This window comes from Monodon monoceros, unplaced genomic scaffold, assembly GCF_005190385.1.
Source record: "Monodon monoceros isolate NGI ecotype Baffin Bay Population unplaced genomic scaffold, NGI_Narwhal_1 Super_Scaffold_19, whole genome shotgun sequence".
Lineage (NCBI taxonomy): Eukaryota > Metazoa > Chordata > Mammalia > Artiodactyla > Monodontidae > Monodon > Monodon monoceros.
This window is the reverse complement of record NW_021703775.1, coordinates 8,257,818-8,275,294: the sequence shown is the minus strand read 5'-3', so window position 1 is coordinate 8,275,294 and position 17,477 is coordinate 8,257,818. Positions and strand designations below refer to the sequence as shown.

At 37.3% G+C, this 17,477-nt stretch overlaps 1 protein-coding gene across 2 annotated transcripts in view; it reads right to left on the bottom strand.

Annotated features, from left to right (window-relative positions):
- Window positions 1-17,477, bottom strand: part of TMEM131 (transmembrane protein 131) — a 193,471-nt gene that overhangs the window by 122,072 nt on the left and 53,922 nt on the right. For both annotated transcript variants that reach the window (XM_029232608.1, XM_029232607.1), the window contains exon 3: window positions 6,609-6,649. In XM_029232608.1, the coding sequence (XP_029088441.1) occupies window positions 6,609-6,649 (41 nt within the window). The remainder of the gene's footprint in view (window positions 1-6,608; window positions 6,650-17,477) is intronic.

Genomic DNA, 17,477 nt, shown 5'->3' with positions numbered 1-17,477 from the left:
AACTGGAGAGATACATGAAATCTGTGTTGCTTGGTGAACTGTTAGGTCGAAATTAAGCACACAAGACCTTCCCAAATGAAGCATACAAGACATTCTTGGAGCTTTGGGAATTTGTTTAAACTGTGAAATTTAAAATATTTTCCTAGGGGCAATTACTACCTAAACAAAAGGTTCTCTTCGGCCCAGTATTTCATAACGAATGATTTGTGGTCTACCTACACCTTAATCATCTAGGATGCTTGTAGAAATCCAGGGCCCCGCGCCTCTCGATTCTGATTCCTTACATCTAGTATGGAGTCCAGAAGCTGGCACTTTTATGTCCACTCTCACGTTTGGGAACTACTCTTTTGTAGCTTGATCCACAGTAAGCGTTGCAAGCAGAAGTAAGAGGGGAATAAAAGCACTTTAACAAGCAAAACTTTTTAAAAAGTCACCAACAGTTTAAAATGGTCCCCAATATGACTTTTATTAGAGACAGCTATATAGTGACTTAAGAGAAAAGATACAAATTACTCCTATATCAATATTTTCCAATAAATACATTTTAGCTTAAATTTTCATTTCCCTAAGGACTAATGATGTTGAACATCTTTTCATTTGTTTACTGCCCAATCAGATATCTTCTTTTGCAAAGTGTCTGTTCAAAGTATTTTAACTGGGATGTCTGTCTTAATTTTAAGAGTTCTTTATATATTCTAGATACATGTCCTTTGTCAAATGTATGTACTGTTATTTTCTCCCTGTCCCTCCTTTTCCTATTATCAATGATGTCTTTTGGGGAGTGACATCATCAACATGGTGACGTAGGTCATTCTTGACTTCAGTCCCCCTCACAAGAAGACCACCCAACAACTACCCATAGATGAGATACCATTGTGAAAATCCCAAAACACAGGGGTGAGGCTCAAGAACATCCCTGGACCACAGAGAGCAGGAAAAAAGAAGAAGAAGAAGAAAAAAAACTGTATTAGAAAGGTAAGAGAAATGGCTATACTCTGGTCATATCACCTCTCTACCAGGCTGGTACAGCGCTGCACTGAGAGGGCCCCCTAGCGCCTACAGTTTCTCAGATGGGAAAGAGAGAGCCCACGGTGGACATCTAGCTCCCCCAGTGTTGTGGGGAGATAAGTGGACATCTAGAGTTATGAGGCCCAAAGAACCCCACACAGGTTGAACTTGAAAAGGCCTACAATGAGACACATTATGATTAAACTGTCAAAAGTCAAAGGCAAAGAGAGAATTCTGAAAGTAGCAAAAGTGACACATCACATACAAGGAACACCCCACTCCCCACCCCATAAGACTACATTAGTCCCCCCTCATCTGTGGTTTCACTTTCTGTAGTTTCAGTTACATGCGGTCAACCATGGTCTGAAAATATTAAATGAAAAATTCCTGAAATAAAAAATACATGTTTTAAACTGCACACCCTTCTGAGTAGCATGATGAAACTTCATGCTGCCCTGCTCTGCCCTGCCTGAGACATGAATCATCCCTTTGTCTACTGTACCCTTGCTGTATATGTGACCCACTGTCAGTATAGGAAAAAAACAGAGTATATATAGTGTTTGGTACTATCAGTAACAGTATAGTGTTTGGAATGTATGCCCCGCAGATAAGAAGGAGGTACCGTACAGGTGGATTGCTCAACAGAAATTTTGTAGGCAAAGAGAGAGTGGGATGACATTCAAGCTACTGAAGGAAAATAACTGTCAAACAACAATACTATACCCAGCAAAGCTGTCATTCAGAAATCAAGGAGAGAGAAAGACTTCACTGAACAAACAAAAGTTGAGGGGGTTCATCATAGCCACTTCTGACTTACAAGAAATACTAAAGGGTGTTCTTCAAGCAGAAATAAAAGGATGCTAATTGACATCAAAAAAACACATGAATGTATGTGTAAAACTCACTGGTAATGGTAAATATACAGTCACGCTCAGATTCTCTAATATTGTGATGATGGTACATAATTCACTTACCACTCTAGTTTAAAAGTTAAAAAACATATTAAAAATAAATTACAATAATTTGCTATTGAATGGACGATTAAAAAAAATGTGTAAATTTTAACACAGTGAATTAAAATGTGAGGGGAAGGACTTCCCTCGTGTTCAGTGGTTAAGACTCTGTGCTCCCAATGCAGGAAGCATGGGTTTGATCCCTGGTCGGGGAACTAAGATCCCACATGCTCCACGGCGCAGCTATAAAATAAAATAAAATGTAAAAATAAATAAATAAAATGTGAGGGTGAGAAGTAGAAGCTTGGACCAAGAATTTCTTTACTTGTTAAAGTGAAAGTCATTAATGGATCAACTGACAAAATTAAAATAAGGTCGGTAGCTTAAGTAGTATATGTAGATATTAATTTCCTGATTTTACTGTGGCTTGTAAAATAATGTCTATATTTATAAGAATTATACACTGAAGTTTTTAGGGGTAAAATAAAAGACCATCATGTCTACAACTGATTCTCAAAAAATTCAGAAAAATAATTACATATACATATATACCTATATATAGAAAGATAGGGAAGAGAGAGAGAAGAAGGAAAGGAGAGGTGGAGAGGGAGATTATGAACGATCAAGCAGATGTGGTAAAGTGTTAAATGGGGAATCAGTCTAGGTCAAGATATACACGGGATATATATGGGAATTCTTTGTACTCTTTTTGCATCTATCCTCTAAAGTTATTTCAAAACAAATGATAAAAAAAATTAAATATAAATTGAAATATATAGTACATTTCTTGTAGACAATATATGCTTAGATCTTTCCTTAATATAGCCTGACAACTGGTATTGAAACCATTCACAGTTATTATAATATTTGATATGGTTGGGTTTAAGTCTACCATCAAAATTACTACAGTCTTCAAGATCTATGCAAAGTAGTACTGTTTTTTGCATATATGTCACTTCATGTGTGGCTAAAAGCTCCAGAGCTAGAAAATTAATCTAAGTATAAACCCAAATGGAATCTTAAAAAACAACTTAAGAACATTCCCTTTAACTTTTTCACAAAATTTATAACAGATATTAGACAAACTGCAATTGTGAGCAGACTTTATCTGCCATTAAGGTATTAGCAAGCTCTGGCTCTAACTATAATCTTCTAGATGCTTATGGTTAACTGCAGGCAACCAAAATGGTTGTACTTAATAAAAAGCAAACTATACAGTCAATTAAAGAACCTCAACCACCTTAATTTGAAAAGTACTCCGTAGCCCAGTATTTTTGGCTTATATCCTAGAGATACTAGGAAACTTAAAGATCAGAAGACTCTGGTTCTTCTTGTGGACACTGTGTATACACATACACACACAGATATACACATGTATCCTTCTTACCTAACTGTATACACCAACATTTCCAGCTCTCATAACAACATAATATAATAACAACAACACTGCTCCCAATATCAAACTTTTGCACTAGCTGTTCCTGTCTGAAATGCTCTGCCCTAAGATTTTCACCAGGTAAGCTGAAACATCATTTCAGAGCAGGCTTTGTTATGGTCAAATCTAAAGAAGCAATGGAGTCTTGTCTATCCCAGACCTTTCTCTAACTGATACTTTGTTCATTTATTTGGTGGCTTATTGTCTGTTTTCCCCATTAGCACACAGGTTTTACCAGGGCGGGAGTCTTGACTATCTGGCCCAGCCAGCACTGTGGTAGTTTTAAAATGTGTTCACAAATTCTCTGATCTGCCTCTCTTCAAGAGGTGGGGGCTTAATTCTGCTCTCCTTGGGGGTAATAACTTCCTATGAATAAAGTATGGTAGAAGTGACTGTGTGACCCAATTACAAAAGACACTGTGGCTTCCTCCTTGTGCTCTCTCTTGGTTCTCCTGCTCTAGGGTCTCCAGCTGCTGTGACACGGGAACATTCAAGCAGCCCTACAGAGAGTTCCACATGGCGAAGAACTAAGGTCTCCTGCCAACAGCCAGTCAGGAGCTGAGGCCTTCTGCTAATGCTATGTGAGTGAGCCATCCTGGAGAGGACCCACCGGGACCAGGCCTTCAGATGACTGCAGCTTCGGCTGATGTCTTGGCTGAAATCTCACGAGACCCTGGGCCACAACTACTTAGCAGAGCTGTTCCCAAATTTCTCACTCACGGAAACAGAAAAATAATAAATGTCTGCTGTTTTAAGCTTCTACGTTTGGAGGTAATTTATTACACAGCAATAGATAACAAACACAATGACTGAATCACTAATCCTTAGAACAATGCCTGGTGTATGTAAAGATTCCGGTAAATATTTGCTGAATGACTGAACAAATAAATTAACCAACACCCACAACTTATGTAACATTTTAATGTTTGCAAACTACTGTTACCCAAATAAGTCTCTCATTTGGTCCTTACAGCAACCTTATATAATGCATAACCTTATATCACGTATAAGATACACCAGACCGAGAAATGATCTTCCCCAGTCTGCAAATGAAAGTCATGCTCAGAGCAGTTAAATAGTTTTTCTCCAGGCTACATATCTGGTGAACACAGAACTCAGGTCTCTTTAATTCCTAATCTCCCACCATAGGGCTCCACAACCCTAGGAAAAGACATTCATAGAAGGTGGCCTCACGTCCCAAAATATTAAATCATTACTGGTACTCATTATAACATTTTGGTGTTCAACTAAAATAAACACTGATGGAACACTATGTGCACATTACCCACCATTATATTATGTAGCTGGCATCTTTTTAAACAAAATATTGTCATGTAATTGATAACTGTATTAAAACAAATTAGAAAGGGTGAACCAGAAGGTAGGAGAGAAATATAAAAAAGAGTATCTTGGAAAATTCTTTCATAGTTTTACTTCCCATGATCCTGAGGCCATGAAAGCAGCAGCTCTTCTCTTTGCGGAATGTCCTGGAAGCCCTTGGGGCTGAAGCAAATAGTAACCTTTGTGGTGGAGATGGAGCAAATGGTAGCCAGAGACTAGCTTCACCACCATTAGCTACAGAATCATTTTCTAACTAAGCTTTTCAGGATATAAATTTCCCTGGAGCAGGTTAAGTTTCACTTACAGAATGAGAGTTTTCACTCAGGAGATCATGTATAGGCAGTACAAGAAAGGATGGGGCTGAATCTCCCGGCTTACTAGAAAAGTCACAGGGCAGCAAATGGACTATACAACTGGGGAGTACAAGAAGTCAGAAATTGGCGCAGAAATGACTACAGGAGTTCAAAACCACAAAGTGTCCATCTCGGCAATCTCTAATGCTCAGCAGAAATGGGGGTACCCCCAAGGAGAAGCTGGTAGAGGCAGCCAGTAGTGGAGACCAGGAGCTGCAGGCAGAGGCTAACTTCACCTCAGCTGTGCCTTAGGCCTTGTGGACTGTTTTGATGATGAAAGTGAGACACCATGTGAGGCACACCCATGTGTCTCAGGTACCTGATCCCCTACAACTAAGCCCTGAGGCTTCTATCATTGGATTATAATATACTCTTCAAGTGAGCCGCCTTCTTTCAGAAAGCAGATTGCCTTTGTCATTTCATCAACACATATGCTTTATAACCTCATCAGAAGCTGTGTCTCTACTGTCCTTCAAGACGTCTCAAGGCAGGGAGTGTACCCACAGCCCCAGCACAGAGCAGACTGTGCAGACTCTCACCTCTCTTCCCTACCATGTAAGCTCCATCACGACTATTTTCCTTCATGTGCCTCCACTGGCTCCCCTATGCCTCCTTCAAAGCATTTCCCCTCTAATTCTTAACTAACTCTATATTGCTCTTCTGGCTAAAGAGAGAAAATACAGCGAACACTGAAGGATTCCATACTTGATATAAGAATATCAAAGGGAATGCAACATGGGGCTGGTGATCAGAAGATAATGAATTCTACCTGAAACCCTTGTATCTTGAACATATGAAGAACGTATGAATCTGAATAATAAGAAAACCACCCAATTTTAAAAAATGAGCAATTCTACAAATGTCAGTTGAGAACATGAGAAGATGCTCAGCACCAGTTATCAAGGGAAAGCAAATTTAAACTTCAACAATACACTACAACCTACAATAATGTCCAATACTACTCAGTAGAATATTACTCTAACCTTGTTAGCACATCCCTTGGTTCTAAGAATCTCAGAGTCCTCATGTGTCAAACAACGGGGGTCAACAAGACAACCGGTTAGGGTCTCCTGTAATTAAAATCATCTCTCCTTATATGGTAACTTCCTCTGCCAGGGGCCTGCAGGTAGACCCTTGATGACAACTGAGGGCAGCACTGCTCAGCCCATAAAAAGCAGGGAGGACCACGGGAGAGGTCACTGGGAGCTGTAACACCGAAACTCTTCCAAAGCAAGGGGAGTTTCAGCTACCAGTAAACCCCTTTGCATGTGAATGCGGAAGGAATGCTACACAATGCACAACATGCAAATTCAGATTTAAACTTGGTCTTCCATACACAATACTTGAAATACATGATACAATGTGATTTACTATTTGTTTTCCCTCCTCACCAAAAAAAGTATGGGGAAAACGGAGAGCGGGAATCCCCCAGAAAGACCTAAAAGTATGTCAGTATCTTACTAAATACATAAAATTTTATATATTAAAAATATATATATATACCTATTACTGCCTTACCTTTTCTGTTGGTATGAACTGAGTCCAAGTGTTGTCTCAGTCTGTGAAGGAAGAAAACTATGGTGAAAACACGGAAACCAAATCTTTATACTACAGACATACAGAATATCCAACGTATTTTATTACAGTTTCAACTTTGACCTTATACTTACTTTCAGGTTAAACCTGATCCCTAAATCATATGAAATGATTTGTCACACCATATAATTCAAATGAGAGAATAATTTGGATTAAATTTTAAACACACATGGAAGTAATGCAAAGTAACAGGATTGATTTTTAGAAGCTTGCCAAACCAATACATCCTATGAGAAGAGTCCTCTTTCCAATTACTTTGTGAGGCTACACGTGTCTCTACTGTTCACTCCTTCCCAACTGTGCACAGGTGCTGGTCTATTATGGTTCCTGCCACCATGGAGCTTGAGGTATGGGGCGGGGTAGGGGTAGGGGGAGTCAGTTATTTTAAAACTAAATAAATATGTGTTTATACATTGAATAAAAGGACTTTGGAAAAATTGGAAAGATGTTATGAAAGAGAATAAATAGGTGATATGCTTAAATATGTCATGAGGGAAGCCCTGTCTGAAGAGATAACATTTATACTGAAACCTAAAGGATAAAGAAGAGCTGTGTTTGGAGGTGGGATTTTGTGGTGGTGGAGAAAACAGCACATGCAAAGGTCCTAGTACAGGAAAGAGCCTGGATGCTCATGAAACAGATGGCAGGTCTATGTGGCTGGAGTTTAGAGAGAAGTGGGAAAGAAGCAGAAATGAGGTTGGAGGTGAGGCAGCGCCCTGTTATGTTGTGCCCTGGTAAGAAGCCATGCTAAGAAGCCTGGATTGTGTTGTACTCTAAATGCAGTACAAGGGGACTGAAGTTGTAGGGGAGAAACAGAGACACAGACATGGTCTAGACGATTTAAGCGTTAAAGACATTATTTTGGCTGTAGTGTAGGATATGGATTAGAAGATCAGCAATCACACTGCTAGGTTTATACCCCAAAGAGCTGAATGCAGAGAGCAGGGACTCAACAGTTATTTAGATATCCGTGTTCACAGCAGCATTATTCACAATTGCAAAGCATGGAAGCTATGCAAGCGCCTACTGATGAATAAATGAAGAAACAAAACGTGATACATACAAAAAAGTATTATTCAGCCTTGAAAAGGAAGGAAATGCTGACATATGCTACAACATGGATGAACCTTGAAAACTAAGTCTACACTTAGACTAAATGAAACAAGCCAGTCACAAAAGGACAAAAACTATATGATTCCATTTACATGAGGTACTTAGAGTCGACAAATTCACAGAGACAGAGAGTAGAATGCTGGTTGCCAGGGGCTGCAGTAGGGGGAATGGGGAATTGTTGTTTAATGGGCACACAGTTTCGGTTTGGGATGAAAATAAAAGGTCTGGAGCTAGATGGTGGTGATGCAGAAGCAAATGCGAATGTACTTAATGCCACTGAAATGCACACTTAAAAATGGTTAAAATTGTAATTTTATGTTATGTGTATTTTACCACAATAGAAAAAAAAGCTACAGCAATCAAGACAGTGTGGCACCAGTATAAAGACAGACAACACAGATCAACAGAACTGGAGAAAACTCAGAAACGAACTCACGTTTATAGTCAACTTGATTTTCAACAAAGGCATCAATGTAATTCAGTAGAGAAACATGTATCTTTTCAACAAATGGTGCTGGAACAACTGAACAAAGCTTGGGGGAAAATGAACCCTTACCCTTGTATCACACCAGGCACTCAAATTAATTTTAGATAAATCATAGTTCTAAGCATAAAAACTAAAATTATAAAGTTTCAACAAAAAAAACCCAGATATTTGCAACATTCAAACAGACAAAGATTTCGTGAACAGGACAAAAAAAACCCTAGTCATAAAAGAAGAAACTGATGGATTGGACTTCATCAAACTTTTAAAAATACGCTCACCAAAAGACACTGCTATGAAAATGAAAAGGCAAACCACATATTGAGAGAAAATATTTGCAAATCACCTATTTGATGAAGGACTTGTATCTTGAACATACGAAGAACTTATGAATCTGAATAATAAGAAAACCACCCAATTTTTAAAAATGAGCAATTCTACAAATGTCAGTTAAGAACATGAGAAGATGCTCAGCACCAGTTATCAAGGGAAGCAAATTTAAACTTCAACAATACACTACAACCTACAATAATGTCCAAAATGGAAAAGGCTGACCATACTAAGGGTTGGCAAGGATGTGCAGTAACTGGAACTTTCATACACTGCTGGTGGGAATGTAAAACAGAATCACCATTTTAGAAGAAGCTTGGCAATTTCTTACAAGTTAAACTTAAAACACCCACCATATGACCACTCTGAGATATCTGCCCAAGGGAAACAAAAGCATAAGTCCATACAAAGACTTATACATGAATGTTTATGGCAGCTTTACTTGTTACTGGAACCACTGAAATTTCCATCAACAGATGAAGTGACACATGAATTGTGGTATGGGGTAGAACAGTAGAATAATACTCAGCAATAAAAAGAGAGTAAACTCAACGACTAGGAACCTTTCTTTTTCTCTATTAAATATTTCTTTATTATTTTAGAAAAAATATTTTTAAAAGAACAGAAAATAACATTTGAATGGGGAAAAAGAAATAAACTACTGATACATGCAACAACATTGATAACTCTTAAAATAATCACGCTGAGTCAAATTCCCAAAAAGTACATTCTATACGATTCCATTTATATAAAATGATTTCAAATATAAACTGATGGTGTCAGAAAGCAAATCAGCGTTGCCTAGAGATGGAGAGGAGGGTAGAGGGATTACCCAGGGTCACAAGTAAACTTCTGGGGGCCACGGATACATATATCTATTATCTTGATTGCAGTAATGCTTTCACAGGTGTATAATATGTCGAACTTTTCAAATCATACACTTTAAACATGCACAGTTTACTGTGTGTCACTTTTACTTCAATAAAAAGTACAACCTAAGAATTCTAGGACATGCCAAACTGTGGTCCCCATCTGGAGCTGACAGAAAGGAGACTCAGGAAGTGTAGCACCCATGTATACTTTCTGGAGGGGAAAAAAATATCTTCATGAAGACAATCTGGCCAAGATGATTACTCATGAAGAATTGCAAATGAGGAAGCTGTCTTGTGAAAGATAAGCAGATACAGTAAAGGAACTGTGGAAATAAGGTTAGAAAAGCAGAAAGTAAATGTTGTTTTTGAAGTATAAGCCACAAAATAGAAAAGTCATTTAACTATAATAAGAATAAAAATCTCAGCACAACCCTAAATATTGAGAGAAAAGGAAAGATCATAATACACACTACTTTGTTTCTGAAGTAATTTGAGAAATGAAAGTTTAAACATATCTTAAATACGTATCTGAAACTTAAGCCCCGAAATTGAGAGAAAACAAAAAGGAAGGCATAAGAATTAGATGGAGTAGATTAAACACATATATAGCATGATTATCTCATTTAGAGATAAACCCGTCTATTAAGAAAGACAAAAGGATCATGCTGAAAAAACAAAGCCCAACTATAGACTGTAAATACCTAACACAAAAGGATTCAAAAATGTTGAAAGCCGAAGAATGAGCAAAAATTAACAAGGTAAACGCCCCCTCCCACCCCATCCCCCAGAAAAGAAGAGAAAAATCAAGCAAAAGAAGGGTTACATTAGTAACAATGAAAAGATCTGCTATTTACCTAAGTATTTTATAACTGAACAGCAAAAAGAAAGAAAAAGAAAGAAACTGGGGAAAAGAATACTGTGATTGAAATATAAGCAAAGAACAGGAGGCAAATCACTTAAAGAAAAATAAATGGCCAGTAATCATATGAAAAAAGATGGTCAGCTCACCAAACTATGAAGTAATCCCTAGAAGAGACTGAGATTTCCTATTTCACCATCTGATTAGTGGAAACCTTTGAGCTTTATGCTCAGAGATAAGGGTCTGTCAGGAGTACTCAGGGCCCTAGAAAATGCCTGTGCCATGTACTTCTGTATCTTCTATCAAATATAAGATATACCTACAATATTGCAAAGTAAACTTCACTGAATCGCAGATACTTAAAGTTGGTAACGCTTGACATATTGCAAATGATCTTTTCACTGTGCATCTACAAAGATAAGCACAATTCCCACCCACAATTCAGACTCCATTCTTCTGTTGCATTTAAGGGCTCCAGTCTCAGCCTAGCTCACTGCTAGGCTCCACATTCCAGACCAGTCTGAGCACAGTCTCTCTCAGAGAGCACCCCAAAGGGATATAAAGGAGGAAAATGAACTATTCTTCCACTCAAATGGAAAAGACTCTGCAAAAGTAAGTATGTAGTATATTCCCAAACAGTATTAAATTCTCTTATCATAAAAATAATATATAAGTTTATCCCTATAACCTAGTGGTTCCAATTGGGGGCAATTTTGTCCTCCGGGGCATTTGGCAATGTCTAGAGACACTTTTGATGGTTGCAACTGAAAGGGCTACAGGCATCTAGAGGGTAGAGGCCAGGGATGCTGCTAAACACCGTACAACACTTAAAACAGTCTTCTTTCCTCATCTCCCAGCAAGGAATTAATTACCTGGTCCAAAATATAAATATTGCCAAGACTGAAAACCCTACTGTAACCTGAATTTTATAAAGACATATCAATAATTTAATTTTCATTTGTAATAACATCTCCTTACATTATAATTCAAAGTTCATTAACTGCCACAACTGTCTCTATCTCTAGTGGTCCTTGCAATTCTCAATACACTGGAGACACTCAAATTATATTTACCAGTCCGGGATCAAACAGTATATGTCAGAATTCAAATCTTGTGCTCTTATGTGTAATTATTACACACTTATTATGACATATCCTTTTTTCTTTTTTTTTTTTTGGCTTTGTGGCTTGCGGGATCTTAGTTCCCCAACCAGGGATTGAACCCATGCCCTCAGGAGTGAAAGTGTGGAGCCCTAACCACTGAACCGCCAGGGAATTCCTGACATACCCTTGATAAGACTGTATATGCCTAAAACTGACTTCTTTTAGCTTACACAAGCTGAAGTTGGCCACTCATTTCCTTTTATGTATATTTTACATTATTTTCTTAGTGGTTACCCTGGAGATTATAATTTATATCTTAAATCTACAACAAACTTGTTTGAATTCCTACCAGCTCAGCTTCAATAGTATACTTAATTCCGTCATTTTGCTATTTGTTTTCTATATGCCTTATACTGTTTTATTCCCTCATTTCCTGTAGTCCTGTCATCTTTTGGTTTAGTTGATTTTTTGGTAGTGAAATGTTTAAATTCATTTTGTGTATTTCCTATATTATTTTCTTTGTGGTTACCATGGGGATTAATCTAACATCCTAAAGTTATAACACCCTAATTTGAATTTTTATCAGATTTAACTCAATCACACTCAATGTGTACTTCTTTACAGCTCCATCCCTACTTCTTTTGGTTGTTAACGTCACAGAATTTCTTCTTTTTGTATCCAAAAACAAACTAAGAATTATTTTAAGTACATTAATCTTTAAATTATATAGAAAACAAAATGTGGAGTTACAAACCAAAGTGACAATAATCCTTGCTTTTAGACTATTTTTTTTAAATGTATTAGTCTCAAATCTTGTAGAAAACAAAAAGTGGAGTTTCAAACCATTGTTACAATAATACCGACTTTTAAATTGCCCATGTATTTACTTTTACTGGGATCTTTATTTCTTCATATGGCTTTACCTTGTTGTCTAGTGTTCTCTCATTTTTACCTGCAGGACTCCCTTCAGCATTTCTTGCAAGGCAGGTCTAATGGTAATGAGCTTCCTCAGCTTTTGTTTATCTGGGAATGTCTTAATTTCTCCCTCACTTTTGAAGAACAGTTTTGCCAGTTATAGGATTCTTGGTTGATAGTTTTTTCCTTCTAATACTTTGAATATATGGGTCCACTGCCTTCTGGTCTCCAAAGTTTGTGATGAGAAATCTCTTAATAACTTATCGAGGATCCTTTTTATGTGATGAGTCCTGTTGCTCTTGTTGCTTTCAAGATTTTCTTTGCCTTTTTAAGGTCTGATTTAACATGTCCCAGTATGAGTCTCTGAGTTCATCTTACTTGGAGTTCATTGAGCTTCTTGGATGCTTATATTCATGTCTTTCATTAATTTGTGACATTTTCAGGCATTACTTCTTCAAGTATTCTGTCTCTTTCTCTTTTTACCTTTCAGGACTCCCACAATGCATATGTTGGTTCACTTGATGGTCTTAGGCTCTACTGACTTTTCTTTAATCTTTCTGTTCCTCAGCATCGAGAATTTTTCACTTCAGTTACTGTATTTTCAGCTCAATTTTCTTCTTAATTTCTTTTTTCCCCAGTTTCACTGAGGTATAGTTGGAAAATAAAAATTGTTTATATTTAAGGTGTACAATGTGATGTTTTGATATACATATACATTGTGAAATGATCACCTCATATATTCTTCTTTTTGGTGAGAGCAATTAACTACTATCTTAGCAAATTTCAAGTATATAATACAGTATTATACCTACAGTCATGCTGTACACTAAATCTCTAGAAGTTATTCATCTTGCAAAACTGAAATATTGTACAAAAACTGAAATGAAAAATTCATTAGAACGATTCAAAGACAGATTTGAGCAGGCAAAAGAAAGAATCATCAAACTTGAAGACAAGACAGTGGAAATTCTCGAGTCTGAGGAACAAAAAGATGAAAGATTAAAGAAAAGTCAGTACTCCTCTTATCAGCAAAATCTGACTGCTCTCGTTTGTGCCCTTCTAGGGGTACTTCTGCTTCTTTGATGGATTCTGAATTTCTCTTCAAAGTATTTTGGTACCAATATTTACTTTTATGTCAGTGTTTCTGTACAAGAATGAGAGCTAGGGCTGCCTACTCTGCCATCTTGATGATGTCACCCTCTTTTCGTTTTCTTTTTAGGTTTTCTATCTTTTTATTGATATTTCCATTTTATTCATACATTGTTTTCTTGATTTTCTTCACATCTTCCTTTAGTTCTTTGAGCATCCTTAAGATGACTGTTTTAAAGTAGATCTACTTCAAATTTGTATAGTAGATCTGCCATCAGGTCTTTTTCAGAGAGAGTTTCTGTTGATTAATTTTTTCATTTGAATGAGCCATACTTTGTTTCTTTTTGTACACTGTGATTTTTTGTTTAAAACTGGATATTTGAATTTAATAATCGAGTAACTCTGGGTGTCAGATTCTCCTCCTCTTCCAGAGTTTGCTATCTGTTTGCTTCTGTTTATTGTTTTTGGTTTTATGATGTAGGCTATGTCTGTGCCAAAGATAAGCCTGAGGTGTACACTTAAGGTCTTCTCAGGTGTTTTATGAACCTGGGCCTTTCCCTGAACATTCAACGTGATTTTCTAATTTCCCCCATATATGCAGTGGCTTTTGAAGGTTGTCAGCCCTTTAAATCTTCTGGTTCACTTCAGGGTGAGGAACTTTTAACAATGGGGGAGTTGCAACAATAATGGCCGCCTGCCTCTCTGTCTAAACCTCTGCGATCAAAAGCAGCAATCAGGGCATGGATCCCCAATATCTGGAGGACAGAATCCTTTTTTGCCCACAGGCTTCTGCAAGCTGTGTGCAAGCTGCTTGATGAACATGCACAGCTGCTTGCCGCAGGGCCAGGGGGTGAGGGTGGGTAACTGCTTCTAGGCTAAGAGCTGAAATGGACCATATTTTACTTTAATTTACCTCAAGCCTTCCGCTTGAAGCTATAAGCCTTCAAAAGACTCCAGAGTCCCAAAATAGTTATATTATTTTTGTTATTGGTGTGAAGTCAAAGTTTTATTTCTCCCACATAGATATTCACTTGTCCTAGCACCCTTTATTGACTGTTCCCCAATATTTTCTTTCCCCAATATTCTTCAGTGACACTTTATTCATAAATCAAGTATCCATATATGTGTGAGTCTGGCTAGACTCTGTTGACTTTTCTGATCTATAGAAGTGGTATAATTCATACGGCTCAACATAAACATAGAAATGCAGTTGTTTTTTATATATCAACTGTTATCCTGCAAACTTGCTAAATTGCTTATTGAATCTAGTAACTTATCTGTAGATGCTTTGGATGACCTCCATAAACTATCATAATCTGAGGTGCATAACATTTTTTTCTTCCTTTTCAATCCTTTTAGTTTTTAATTATTTTTCTTGTCTTTATTTATTTTTAAAATTTATTTATTTTTACAAGTTATTTATTTATTTATTTATGGCTGCGTTGGGTCTTCGTTGCTGTGTGCGGGCTCCCTCCAGCTGCGGTGAGCGGGGGCCACTCTTTGTTGCGATGCACGGGCTTCTCATTGCGGTGGCTTCTCTTGTTGCAGAGCACAGGCTCTAGGTGCGCGAGTTTCAGTAGCTGTTCTTGCCTTCCTTTATTGGCTACAACTAGCATGATGTTGAATATAAGTGGTATTGATCCATTCTTCATCTCAGAGATAAAACTTTCAGCATTTCACTGTTAAGTATGTTGTTTACCATAGTTTTTTCCACATCCCTCCTCCTTAACAGATATCCTTTATTATATGTGTCAGCTGGGGTTCTCAGCAAGATGCTGAGGCAGAATCCTCAGTGTCTGCTCACCTTAAGAACTGACTCAGCTTCCTATGTTCTATATACCAAATCTTAGTAGCCTTGCCAAGCAGGAATTACAATGGTCAAAACACCAACTAAAGAAAACATGGGCTAAGAGGATTGCTACAATTTCTAATCATATCCTAACATTACTAGTGATAACGCATGGAACGCACTGGCAAGAAATGCACATGCATCATACTGTGGAAAGAGTTCTGGAACCAGGAAGCTGGGTACTTACTGGATGCTGGATTCTCACTCTAGCAACTGAATATTCTATGAGCCTCATTTTCCTTTTCTTTAAAAATAAAATAGGAAATCAAGTCCAAACTTTCTAGCAAATTTTTAATGTTTTTACAATTTTTACTGACTTATCATCAATTAATTTTTAGGACTTAAAAAATCACCATGAGCCAAGCCACATGACTGTAACATAAATTCCACAATCTGGGAACGAATGCTCTCAAGCAAAATTCTAACTTTAAATAATGTAAAACAAGGCTGTTGCTTTGACTCTCTCCCTGCTTTAGCTTTAATTTAATTTGGAGAAACCCAATATATATTCTGCCACAGAAATGCTACATGAACATACTTCTCTTCTAATCACAAGAAACCAGGAGCTGTTTAAGAAATAGCTGAACTTATTGGCAAATTATCGCCAGAAAGAATGACATTATGTCAAAATCAAAACAGTTGTTCCTAGGCAACATTCTTCAACATTAAAATGAATGATTTTTATAAATGTCTATTCAGAGGGGTCTTATGTTCTGTTACTTGCAGATATATAATCCACTATATATAGCATCTCAACATTAGGCATTCTGCAGGAGGCTTAGTGAGGTTTCACTGTGGCTGAGGTAACCAGTGGTAATACCTGCCCTTAACACTCCAGTCTAAAATTACCTTAGCTATAGAACTCTGAGGCCTCCCCCAAGCACTGGTCCAAGCATTTCAGCAGATCCAAAGAGGATGAGCAAATGACATCCCAGCTGACGAGCTCTTCCACACCCAAGTCCTTTTAGACGTGAATTGACAGCCTCCCCCAGCAAAAACACATGTCAAGCTTCAGAGTTTTCAAAATGGATTATCAACTTGCAACCTAGATGTCTAGTTCCTGAAGGATATAATAAATCCTTTTTCAATCAGTACAGGATAACTACACTCAGAGAATTTTTTAGAAATTCAGTCCTGAGTTGCCTGCTCTCTAGATCCTGCAAATCACCAAAAGGGAGATGTTTAAAACAGTGATTTCTATAGGTTCTCCAAGTTCTCATCTTGCAACAGATTAAAGAACTAGAGCAAGAGACTAAGATCATTTTCTAGCAAGGTGGCTTTACAAAACTAGAGATCATTATATATCTTCAGTTGTTATTCACTTTTAAAATATAAAAGGCCATACGAAGACTTTCTGCAAGCACCATGCAGCCACTGCCTGCTGTGTTTCTCAACATCTCTTATATAAAAGTAGAATAATACGTTTATTTAAAAATTTAAAAACAGGGAAAAAGTTTTCATCCGAAACATTTATTTGCTTCATTGTCAGAGAAAAAGAACCTTACAACCCATCACTTGTTTCCTTGCTTACTTTGTTTGGCTTAGTGTCTGAAATCTAAATTTATGCTAAAACACAAATCTTATTCCAAGTCCCTAGCAGAATTATTTCTCTATTGCCTTGATCTAACTTTAATTTTCGCTTTCCTGCCTTTATTATAAGCTACAGGAGAACTATTTAAGTCATGTATTTAGTTAAGTAAACAAATACATCATAGGCAGCACCGTGTAACAAAGAGACTAACAATCACACCGGGAGTGAGAAGACCAGAATTCTAATACCCATGCCATCACTGCAAAGTCATGGGATCGTGGGCAACTTTCTTAATCTAAACCTTGGTTTCCCCTGAATATAACATGAATAAAAAAATTATCAGCCATGCTACCAAATAACATGGTATTTAAAAACACTTGTTATTATTACAAAGGTGGCGAGTACTGTAAGACAAGCATAGAATATGAAAAAAGTTTGGAAGGAGAAAATCAGCCACAAAAATCAGGGTTGGTTAAGATGGCTTGTACTGTCTCTTTCAGCTCTGAAATTCTAGAACTGCTTTTTAGCTAAGAAGAGACTAAAACAGGCTTCACAGTGATACGTGAGCTATGTCTGAAAGGCAGAACAGGACTTCTATCAGATTACACTTTCTAATTTTATGTGTAATATATATAAAAACACGGCT